Source organism: Arachis duranensis, chromosome 6, assembly GCF_000817695.3.
Source record: "Arachis duranensis cultivar V14167 chromosome 6, aradu.V14167.gnm2.J7QH, whole genome shotgun sequence".
In the NCBI taxonomy this organism is placed as follows: domain Eukaryota; kingdom Viridiplantae; phylum Streptophyta; class Magnoliopsida; order Fabales; family Fabaceae; genus Arachis; species Arachis duranensis.
In genome coordinates this window covers 88,411,668-88,423,469 of record NC_029777.3, presented here as the reverse complement: position 1 = coordinate 88,423,469, position 11,802 = coordinate 88,411,668, and the positions used below count along the sequence as shown (strand labels likewise).

General features: G+C 33.9%; 1 protein-coding gene across 14 annotated transcripts; it reads right to left on the bottom strand.

Moving 5' to 3' along the window:
• Positions 1-3,425: 3,425 nt before the first annotated feature.
• Positions 3,426-11,419, bottom strand: LOC107494525 (protein CLP1 homolog). Of its 14 annotated transcripts, none has more exons than XM_016115564.3 (16): positions 11,144-11,419; positions 10,156-10,259; positions 9,284-9,550; positions 9,135-9,179; positions 8,415-8,538; positions 8,056-8,107; positions 6,342-6,549; positions 6,183-6,251; positions 5,992-6,087; positions 5,603-5,844; positions 5,344-5,482; positions 5,152-5,208; positions 4,781-4,915; positions 4,046-4,281; positions 3,842-3,886; positions 3,426-3,750 (listed from the first exon to the last, which is right to left on the bottom strand). In XM_016115564.3, exons 7-16 carry the CDS (start codon positions 6,540-6,542, stop codon positions 3,663-3,665), a joined length of 1,308 nt encoding a protein of 435 aa, XP_015971050.1. In that variant the 5' UTR covers positions 6,543-6,549; positions 8,056-8,107; positions 8,415-8,538; positions 9,135-9,179; positions 9,284-9,550; positions 10,156-10,259; positions 11,144-11,419; the 3' UTR covers positions 3,426-3,662. The 14 variants fall into 14 exon arrangements, with proteins under 14 accessions (XP_015971050.1, XP_015971051.1, XP_020980684.1 ...); XM_016115565.3 differs by having other exon boundaries at positions 8,415-8,529; XM_021125025.2 differs by having other exon boundaries at positions 9,135-9,550.
• Between the last annotated feature and the right edge of the window lie 383 nt (positions 11,420-11,802).

Sequence of the window (11,802 nt, the reverse complement as noted above, 5' to 3'; positions counted from 1 at the left end):
TCAAATATTATATGTATGAGATATTTTTCCTTTTCACTTTTCTTTTCATCCAAACAAAAAAAAATTTTTTTTTTATTTTTTTTATCTATTTTCTATTCATCTAAACAACAAACAAATAACTTAATTTTCTTTTCTATTTTCTTTCCTCTTATTTTCTTTTCTTCAATTTTCTTTTCAACATCCAAACAAACTCTAAGTGCGTAAAATGTTCTGAAATGATCTATCTAAATAAATGACCTACATATGGGTACAAACCTTAAACCCTTTTTGCAAGTTGTAAAAAAATTTTATATTTTTAATTGAAATAATTTATATAAAAAAATAATAAAACTCTACATCCAAACAAATATTTAACTAAATTTAATTAAGTTGTTATAACAACTTTTTAAATTATGTACCTCATTTTCTTTGTAGATTCTTCTTCTCTTTCTCTTTCACTACCCCAATATTATATCTTCTTCTTTTTCTATTTTTTTTTCATTATTAGTATCATTAATAACATCAATATTTTACTAACATCTTTATTAGTTTTAATTTTTTTTATATCATTATTAAATAATTTCGATTTATTTTTTAATTTATTTTGGTTCATGTATTAATTGAGGTTCACTTAATGTTATTGATAAATATTGACTAAATTTTTTATTTTTTAAATAATTTTAATTTATTTCTTAGTTTAATTAAAATTTATTTAGATTTAAAAATAAATTTGATGTATTTTTATTAATAATTAAATTTTTTAAACTATTTATTCAAATTTAAACTAATTTCGATTCATTTTTTTACTTGTTAGTATTATCCTTTACCAATCCAGAACGCACAGACATTTTTCAGTTTCAATTTCTTCGATTCTAATTTTTAATATATTTCTTTGAGTTCATTTACATGACCTAATTATTTAGCATTGACCTACTCCAAAAAACCTCACCCACTAATATGCAGGCAGTTATTAAAGACGGTTACAATAAATTAAAAGTAGAATAGTTTCCTTTCATTCTCTAACATTACTAAAAATGTAACTGCATTAATACCATAACATTGAATCATATCCATCATTATAATCTTGTATTTTATTTTCTATCTTTAATTAAATTAAATTTTTTATTTAAATTTTTCTTCATCTTCTTTATCATTTTTATTACTACATTTTTATTTTATCTATGTCACCTTACTCGTGTTCTTTTTATCTTCAGACCTTACTTCTTTAATTTGCATGCTCATTAATGGTGCATTTTATTAAATTACAAAAAAAAAAGTTTTTATTAGAATTTGTCTTTAAAAGTTAAAACTCGCATTGATATTATAGTTGAAATACTTAAACGCTTGTAAGAGGAGTCATTTAAGTTTCTTGTGAAATATGATCGAAAAACAAGGTTTAAAATTATTAATTTATTTGTTATTGTTTCACTTGATTTTTGGTAATTTGGACATGGTGTTAAATTAAACTTATATCAAGATCTTAAGTATCAAAGAACAGATACAACTCTTCTGACAAAAAATAAACTTGACCGGATAATTACTTAGCATTCGTATCAAAATATATGAGATGTTTGAATCGTGGCAAATAATAAAGAATTACAATAAAACAGATAAAATTTTCAAATTAGAAAGCAAAAATGCTTGAAGAACAAAAGGAAAAATAAAATGCGTAAAGCAAATAATAGAAAAAAAAAACAAATAAATGAAAAGAAACAGAAAAAAGAAGATAAAAGAAAGCAAATAAAAATAGACTTCCAACACTCACATGCACTTGTGCTCCATGGTCTTCTATTGCGTCGCTCGGACTAGAAATTTTGGTGAAGGCTTATCTATGATGATCTAGTATTTTTTAAGAAGTCCCAAAACTCTTCCGAGTTTCTACTATTTATAGACCATGAAGATGGTCTTGCCGTGGAGCATGTTGTCCACTATTTTACTTACTTCTTTTTCTTGTCCATGACCTTGTCTTAATCACGAAGAATCTTGACTCTGCTTCTTTGACTATTATCATTTATGTATTTTTTTTTAAGTAATTCATTTTGCGTTTTATTTTTTTCAAACACCATTAACAGAAAAACTTGATTATTGAAAACTTTGAGCTTCTTAGCTTCTAGACAAACTCAATTGACAATACTAAGGTATATATTAAGGATTCAACAACTTGAGTATTAGTCTATCACATCAATAAACGAGTTTGCACTAAACCATATTATTAAGAGAGTTTTTCTTTTTACAGAAGACAAGCACGCAGTCATGTGAGATAATTACTTTGAATGGAGATTATTCATTTGTCATGCCTCAAAGGTCTCTGATATTGGGTGGATGGACACGCAAATTGCTAAATGTATTTTTTTGAAGTTAAAAATTCCTCAATAAATTTAAGGAAGACTGTTGACGAATCTTCTCCAACAAACCAAGTTGAGAAGAGTGTCCAAATAGTTGCTGCTAAATTGGGCAAGGAGAATGAAGATTAGTAGCAGCTAAAATATTATAATCATCCTAGATACTTTGTCCTTTTTTTTTTTGTTTCAATAATTGGCGGATATGCAATTTGTTTTGTGTTCGTTTATTTCATTATTTGTGTTTAAAGTCCCATGAGGCCCATAGGTCATTTATATGGAGTATGTATTTTTTTTTTTCAAAGTATCATGCAATATATTTATCGTGTTTGGTTATTACAAGGATGTAAGAGCATTAGTTGTATATTAGACAAAAGAAGAGGAAAAATGGTTCATTTGTAAAGACTGAATTTGATCATTATATAAAGGAAGATGTTCACCTTTAAGTGCTGACTTTAAAATTTTAGTTTGGTGGAAAGTGAATGGAACTAGGTTTCCAATCCTTTAAAGAATTGCATGAAATATAGTTGTCATCCCTTTGTCTACAATTGCTTCTGAGTCTTCTTTTGATACAAGTGGTCGGATAATTGCTCCTCATCGTGATAGTCTTCGTGAAGATATCGTGAAAATTTTTATGTGTAATTAAAATTGGTTGCATGCAATATATCATCAAAAAAGTTATTTATGGTTTAACTTTTTTCATTTGTTTATGTTAATGCTAATTTTATATATAGATTGATCAATAAATTTTTTTTATTTTTAGGTGAAAAAACCTTATTAGTGAATAGTGATGGTATTATTGCAATAAATGGAATGTTCATAAACTTACGATAGTTTTATATGTGTTTGTGTTATTAACTTAAGTAAAGACTTTTATGTAAAATTGAATATTTAATAATTATGTTATTTATGGAATAATTGTATTGTTTGTGAAATAATTGTATTGTCTAACCTACACATGGAATTGGATACCCATAAATTGAAAACAGATAAAGTTAAAGTTAGTATATTCTCAACCCATAAATAAAGTTAAAATTGAGTCAAAACTCTACTCTACCCTACCTGTTGTCATCCCTATAATTCAAAAATTTTAACTTCTAACTAATTAGTCCTTGAAAAAGTAAAATCCTTTTGAAATGAGTTTAATTTGCATGCTTCTTTTTCACCATTAACGCAATGGTCAATGATTTTCTTAAACACTTCAATCCACCATCGCTTTGATAAATCAAAATAATCTCAAGACAAAGTTTGTTCCTAAGCACTATATATTTTCACTAATCAAGATATCAAAAAAAAAATATCAACAGCACTACATATTTTCCTATCACAAAACTGTTAATTAGGTCATGTCTCAAGCCACGTCAAGGATCCCAGTATCAAAAACTTGCTTGGAAGATCTCCAGCGGATGGTGCAAGGTAAGTTATCTTCTTTCTGCAATGTACATATCATGTTAGAAATGCAGTCATTCTTCATAACAAGTGTAATGCGGTGAAATGGATAAAGAAAATCTAAAGATACAAACCTCTGAATGTCAACATCTGTTACGTAGATAAAGCCAGCAACGTTGCTGCACCAAAGAGAAAATGGTTACAAAAGTCTGCTACTGTGACACCACAATTGGATCAACAACCACGATTATTGGGTTCTTAAAAGGATTATAAAAGGTTACTAAGACACCAATGATTACTTATCAAAACCTAACCACCCAAAATATATTTTTGTTTACCTTGAAATGATCTCTTCGGGTTCCTTGGCAAATGAGACTGCAAGGACCATGTGGAGCAAATCACGGTTTATATTCACAGGAACAACTCTTGTTGGGTCAGCAACAGGTTCTGCTCCGATTGGCAAGGCTGAGCGAGGAGCCTGTGGCCCACCACCAATCCGATAGACGCACAAGTCACTAAAATTAGCAATATTAGAATGTGGAGAGAGATCATTAAGAAGGCCATAGAAGTACTCCTGCATCAAAATCAGATAGGCAACAGTATACATTAGAATTCCCAAAAAAGTTGTTCCAGGATGATTCACTAATTACCCCAAGTCCCTAATTCAGCAGTTTTGAGAGCATGCAGTCCCTAATTCCCCAATCACTCAAAGTATTGTTTCACTTGCATAAGTTATACAGGAATGCACAAGCCATTATTTAGCATCACTATGAAACCAGTTTTTGTTACTCAATTTTGAACATCCTTTGTCCAATTTATTCTCAGCACAAAAATAGCCAATAAATTCGATCCTCTCATTGATGTCTGGCTATATTTGCAGTAAAGGATGGATTTGGGCAACAAGAATAACAATACCCCCTTACACTAACAACTAAATATTAATTAGTTCAGCATAATAGGTGCCAACAAAGAACAGACAATATTCAAATAGTTTAAACTGAAATGCTCTCAAACAGAAAAAATTATAAAAGGAAAAGAGCAACAAATGTTTAATGCAAGCAGAAGTATCATACTCTTATCCTAAAACTTCTGGCCTTCTGGCGGACCTTCACATTCCTGGATACAACTCCACCAGATCTTTGAAGTTTCACAACATCAACTTTGGGCTCTCCCTTCAGGACATCTCTGAGCATGCTGTACAGTTTTTCCTATATGAAATCAAATGAAAAGCCTGAATGAGACACCAATCCATCCCAGAAGAAATCTATTAGTGAAAGAAATGTAAATGTGTGAACCCACACCCATCTCCTGTGTATAAGCAGGTACAATATTTGAGAATCAATTATTATTTTTGGGACAATCATCAAAAGAACTGGCTATCACCGCACAGCTTATACAGAAGGCACTATGATGCCTATTGGATAAAGATAAGGTAGGTTTCTACCTGACCCAAAACTAAGACAACATTGGCCTTAAGTGTACGAATTGCATGCAACAGCAACTGCAAGAAAAACCCAAAATCAAATGAGAAAGAGAGACAACTACAATTTAGATCTTTTTAATCAGAACTAGAAGTGTATTCTATATTTGAAAGGCATCCAATTTAACAATAACATCAAGTTCGAAGGTTAATTACATCATAGCCTACTCCCTCTATCCACCCCATGGTATTTATCACCATGCCCGAAGCACGAGATTCGGCATTTCCAGCAAATTGTCTCTCTAGCATTCCCCCAAGTTCCTTGACTAGCACTTTATACAATTCTACATTGTTACTGTCAAAACCAAATAGTGTGAATTGCAATTGGATCCTCATGTCCTTCATGTGTATCAACAACTTCCATTCTCTTAAATGTTCAATTAAACAGAGGATATAAAAGTACAGCAGAAATTACCTTGGAGTTGTATGGCCAAAAAAGTAAACAAGAGGCATCTCAAGAGTAATTCCTTCAACAGGGTCGATGGGCATTTCAATTGGAGTAGCAGCAATGCATCCAGGAATCGTTATAGATCCCTGTCCAATATCCAAGTCAACGAAGGTAGGCTTTGAACCCTGCTTAGCCGCCCAGCTAAGAAGCATCCTCGACAAGGTACTCTTTCCGGAGTCAGTAGGTCCTACAACAATCACTCTAGGCCCCTGGACAACCAAACCAGTTAATGCAATTCACACTCACATACACTAACAAACAAACAAAGCTTTTTGATGACTCTTTAGAATTCGTTCAGCATGATTTATACATAAAAATAAAAACCTTTAGCATGAAAATGGATGACAAAGTCACACCTGAGAAGATTCAGAATCACCAGAGGGTGAAGCTTTAGCACGAGTTCTTCTGGCTTCTAATATAGCATGCACGTTAACATAGCTAACCATTGGTGTCTACAATCATACAATCAAACTCAAAGAATGACATTTTCCCTAAACAATTCAACCAAATCAAAGATTATAGTAGTAAAGCAGGTTTATCACTTTACCTCATCAGCAGTATAATCAGTTTCAGTAGTACCTTCCATTTCAATGGTAGCACCATACCAAGTAAAAACCTAATTGAAAAATCAACGACAAGTAAGAGCAATAACAATAAAAATAACAACGATGAATATGGAAGAATAGCAGAATATGAATTTGCATACAGCGAATTTGAGTCGGGGAGGGAAGTTGAGCCAAATTTCGGGTGCAAGCTCAGTGCCGAAAATCTCAGCATTTCCATTGAGAAGACGAAGGCAAAGAGGAGCATCGTTTCCAACCTCAATCCGGAGCTCACTTTCTTTCTCCAATTTCACCTGCTGCTTCACCCCTGAGCTCGATGCACCGCCACTGTGCGCCATTGCCATCGATACGCTATCACAATTCCCAGTTCAGAAAGAGAATTCGATTTCAGTATTTATATCAAACGATACAACTCAAATATCCAGTAACAGAAAGAAACTCAAGGGTTTTTGCTTCATCAATTATTCACTCACTCTTCTCCAAGTCACTAACACATTTTTTTGAAACTGTTAACATTACGAGCGTTGGCAAAGACTAAAGAGAAGACCATTTTTGGAAAAATAGAAGATATTATTATTATTCATTTTTTTGTATATTTTTTTTAATTATTCTTCTTTGAGTAAAGTAACAACTAGATCTTCAATAATTTTAACTTTGGACTAATTAGACCTTGAAGAAAAAAAAAGTACCAATTAGATCCTCCATGAAAGCAAACAGTGGACATGTATATCCTTCCATCAATAATTAGCGAAACAAAACGAAGTTGTCCATGTATTTTGTTATATAATAGTGTGTTATGTTGTTGCCACATGAACATAGAAACGACATAGTTTTAGACAGTGAAGTATTTATTATCCTTTGAGTTTCTATATAATCTTTATTAACTACTTTCTATTTACTACGAATCTTACCAAAACATGTAAAGTTTCGCTCCAAAATTATTACCAACGTGACTATCTTTTATAAATAGACATGTCATATTAGTTAACGGTACATATAAGCACCACCGTTAAATTTTACACGATGAATTGATAGAAGGACATAACGTGTCCATTGTTTGCTATCGTGCAGAACCAAATTGCTACTTTTTTTTTCTTCAAGCGCTAACAAGTCTGAGGTCGAAATTTTCAAGAACCTAATTGCATAGTTGCCAGAACTGAACTGATAATCAAACCGTTCAAACTACTGGATCACTGGTTTAACCAGTGGATCATTGGTAGAACCGATTGACTCGATCCCACGTATATAAAAAATATAAAATAATAAAAATCTTAAATTTAAAATTTGAAATACATAACTTCAACAACAAATTCAACTGATGATTTTAATCAACAAAAAAATTAGCTCCGTGATATTTTCAGCAACAAATCCAAGTTCAATCACAATTTACCATAGTTGTCAGAACCGATCCGGTCAGATTACTGAGTCATTAGGTTCTGGTTCAACCAGTGGGTGAGAATTAAACTGATTGACCCAATCTTATTTAAATAAAAATATAAAATAATCGAAAATTTAAAATTAAAATTTAAAATATATATCTTCACTGCCATTTTAACAATAATCAAGTCTCGAATTCTACAAATAACTAATACAAAAAAAATTCAATCAGCTAAACAGCAAGCTCCAATAAAAAAAATCACATAGCCTATCATCTAATCTAATGATAGCAAAGTTTTGAGAACCGGACCGGTCATCAAACCATTCTAGTCACTGGTTCACTGGTCCAACCGGTGATTCAACCGGAAAAACCGTTTTAGAATAGAATAATAAATAAATTATAAATAAACATCCTAAAATATAATTATAGTCTAATATAAATCTTATAATAGGATTAGTAACAATGGAATGTAAAGGGACCTGATGCTGTGGAACACTAGCAGCCACTGTTGCTACATTACCAGCTAAATTCCTGAATTGAATCGGAAAAATAAAGTGAACATTCTAACAGGTCAACACTCAACAACACAAACTTCCCAATATAGAATAGTAATCATTAATTGGCCCAAGCGAGAAATATTGTAATTTGATTTTGGCATAGTTCCCATTTACATTCATAATTGTTCATGTTGAGAGTAAACGGCACTATTAAAATTATCAAACATTTAACATCATAAGCATCTTAGTATTGACACAAAATGATTGCAGTCAGCACATTGAAATTTTGCTTATAAAACAACCACCATAAGTTATCAAGTATGCTCAACACTGTCTCATACCTTCCTCCTGATAACTGTTGAGCAGTGCTGTGAGCAGATGAGTCTAAAGGTTGATCGGGGCTGCTATTATCCAAGAGTCTAGCTTGAAGACTTGAATCTGAATTTAGAGCAGATGCTGCTTGACCTTGACCAGAATCAAGTGGTCAGGTATACTACAGTTTAAGCTTTCAACATTACAATCCAATTTGACATAGCCCCAACAAAATAACTTCTTTCTTATGAGAGAAGAAACCCAATTTAGTTATTGCTAATTAGAATTGTTCATTCAAGCAAGTATGTAACATTTCACAAATTCCCAATAATGAAGTAAACTTCTGAAGATAAGAAAAGTACATAATCGTCTTATATATATATAATCAGAAGTCAACGATAAGATAAAAATAGTATTTGAAAACAAAAGAATCCATCTGAGTGTTGCCAAATGCTTTAAATCTTGGGAAAATTCTCTTCTCAAGAACTAGTTACACAACTTCATACTTATATTCAGATAGCAGCCAAGCTCATGCCAACAAGCAAGTAGTCCACTGGTAAAACACTATCAGCAACTAGTAAAACACTATCAGCAACTGGTAAAACAAATTTTAATACATACAGATTTCCACCATACATACAGAACCATACAATCAGAACCATACATACAAATTTGCAAATTTGTAAAATTTCCATCATTTGCAACCAGCAAATACAAGACAGAACCAAAAGAAGAATTAAAGAACCAACCTTCAGAACCAAACTTGAAAGAGTTGAAACCAAGACCGAAGCAGACTTGAAGAAAAATGGAACCAAACTTGAAACAGTTGAAACCAAGACTGAACCAAACTTGAAACAGCTGAAACCCTCAGTGAAGATGAAGACGAGAAGCCACTAACCTGGGTCCGTGCCGAGAAGCCAGCGAAGATGAAGAGCCGAAGAGGACCTGCCGAGTTACTGGGTTAGGCGGTGACGATGGAGGACCTGGGTTAGGCGGCAACGATGGAGGAAGAATCGGCGGTGCTGAGGACCTGGACAGCGGCGGCGCTGAGGACCTGGGTTAGGCGGCGACGATGGAGGGCTAGGCGGCTAGGGTTTCTTTGACTAAAGCGGTTTGATCACTGGTTCATTGGTTTCTTTGATGACCTGGGTTAGTCACTAGTTCACTGGTTCATTGGTTCAACCGGTCCAACGGGTGGTTTAACCGAAAAAACCGTTTTAGAATAAAATAATAAATAAATTATAAAGGACCAAAGATGAGGGTACTCCAAGAACTCCTATTAGATGCAGCAGCATTCAATGTTATCACATATTCTCACACACACATACAAAGCCTTCAAGAACAACCACAGCAAGTGACTTGGAAAGAAAATGTAAACACCGAAACAATCACAAGCATACAGAACATGTGAATATTATTATAGCAAACATAATAATAAAATAGCTCTTCTAATGCGTCTCCGAAAATATCCCAAATCAAGAAAACTACATAATCTGATCCACTTGATTCAGAAAGCTACATATATTAGAAAAATTAAGAATCAACTAAAGAAAAAGAAAAGGAAGGCCTGATTGATTCGATTCAATTGCCTGAGATGAAGAATCAAACAAGGCTGAGAAGCTGAGAGTTTAAATGTTAAACCTCAATATTCAAATAACATGACTCCATTATTGTTATTATTACACTCTTCTAATGTCACAAACTCAATATATATTATAGTCCGTTGACACTTGTGTATTCACAACTTAGCCTCATCATTCTGATTCATACCTTAAGTAGAAGAAAAAGTCCCAATCAGCTTTCGTTACAATTTTATCCAGAGAGTTGGGGTTTTGGTTCGGAGTTCATGCCAATGATAATGACGAGGGATGAATCTGTGAATCAGTCACATAGGCAGGGCAAATTTTAACAAAGTTCATCACAATGATTAACAACAACTAAAAGCACTGAAGGAACACTCAGTAATATAGGCAGTGCAAATTTTAACAAAGCTCATCACAATGATTAACAACAACAAAAAGCACTAAAAGAACAGTGAATCAGTAACAGGCAGTGCAAATTTAAAATTTAAAAGTTATCAATTTAAAATTTATCATCAAATACAATCAGTGAGCAAAGCCAATCAATCAAGCACTGACTGAGCATTGTGTTCTGATTCTGCGACTGAGAAGCAACAAATTCCGCAACAAATTCAAGTTACAGCAACAAATTTAACAAATCCTAGTAAAGTCCCGATTTACAGCAAAAAGGCAAATTTATTGATTACCAATTCAGCAACATGCAGAAATACAGGGAGAAGGGAAATCTGGAAAAGAGAGAACACTAAACCAACACATTAACCAATAATCACAAAACACTAAACCTTCACCCAGCAATTACAAACAAAGCCAGCAATGACAAAGATTAGCACATTATGAAACATTCCAAAACACTAAACCTTCACCCAGCAAAACCAGCAACTACAAACAAAGCCTTCAGTAAATTTGAACAAAAAAATTAAGAGCCATCAGCCATCCGTAACAGAGCAAAGAATCGAAAGCAACAGACTAACAGAGCCATCAGTAAATTTGAAAAAAAAATTTACAGCCATCAGCAACAAGCAAATTCAAGACAGATCCATTGAAGAAGAACATTAGCAACAATATTTGAGCAAAAATTTCAGAAATTAAAAGGAAGAAGAAGAACCAAGCATTAAGTAACCAGAGCCATCAGTAAGCAGAGCAAAATTAAAAGGAAGAAGCAAAGCACGGCCACTCACCTTTGACGGAGACACGGACGGCAACCGACGAGAGACGAGACGACGGCGACAGGTGAGACGACAGCAAACGGCGAGCTGCTCCAACCTCCAAGCCACGAAGAGAGAAGCCAGTGGACGACGGGCCGAGCTACCTGGGTTCCGGATCTGGGGAAGAGGAAGAAGCGGAGGCGACGAGAACGGATAACCTGGGGAGGCGGCGGCAAGGAACCTGAGGAAGAAGCGGCTAGGGTTTTGCTCCAAAGGGGGGAGGGGTTCACGAATGATGGGGAAAGGGGGGTTCCGGTCCCGGTTCGGTCCAACCGACCGGTTCTCGGCCAGTTCAGCGGTTTTTAAACGGTTTTTTGATCAACGGTTATTAATAGCGGACCGAACTATTTTTATTGCCGGTTTTCGGTTGAACCGGTTCGACTAGCCAGTTCGGTCCGATTTTCATAACCATGGTTGGGTCACGAGGGGGGTTTGGGAATGACCAGGATCCATTTTCCTTTTTTTTACAAATTAAAAAATGGCGTCGTTTTATCCGAACCGGCCGGTTACCGATCCAATCCAACCGGCTGGTTCTCGGCTGGTTTTGTCGATTTTTTATCGGTTTTTTTGAGCAGTTATAGAGGGAGGACCGGACTGCTTACATAGCTGGTTCCTAGTTGAACGGTTCGATC

Bases quoted from the DNA above. Each gene is read 5' to 3' on its own strand.
- LOC107494525 (XM_021125025.2), bottom strand. From the start codon at position 6,542: ATGGCAATGGCGCACAGTGGCGGTGCATCGAGCTCAGGGGTGAAGCAG. The intron at 5,845-5,991 runs GTGTGACTTTGT...TTGGTTGTCCAG, and splicing joins GTGATTCTGAATCTTCTCAG to GGGCCTAGAGTGATTGTTGT. The intron at 4,282-4,780 runs GTATGATACTTC...ATTTTGATGCAG, and splicing joins CCAGAAGTTTTAGGATAAGA to GAGTACTTCTATGGCCTTCT.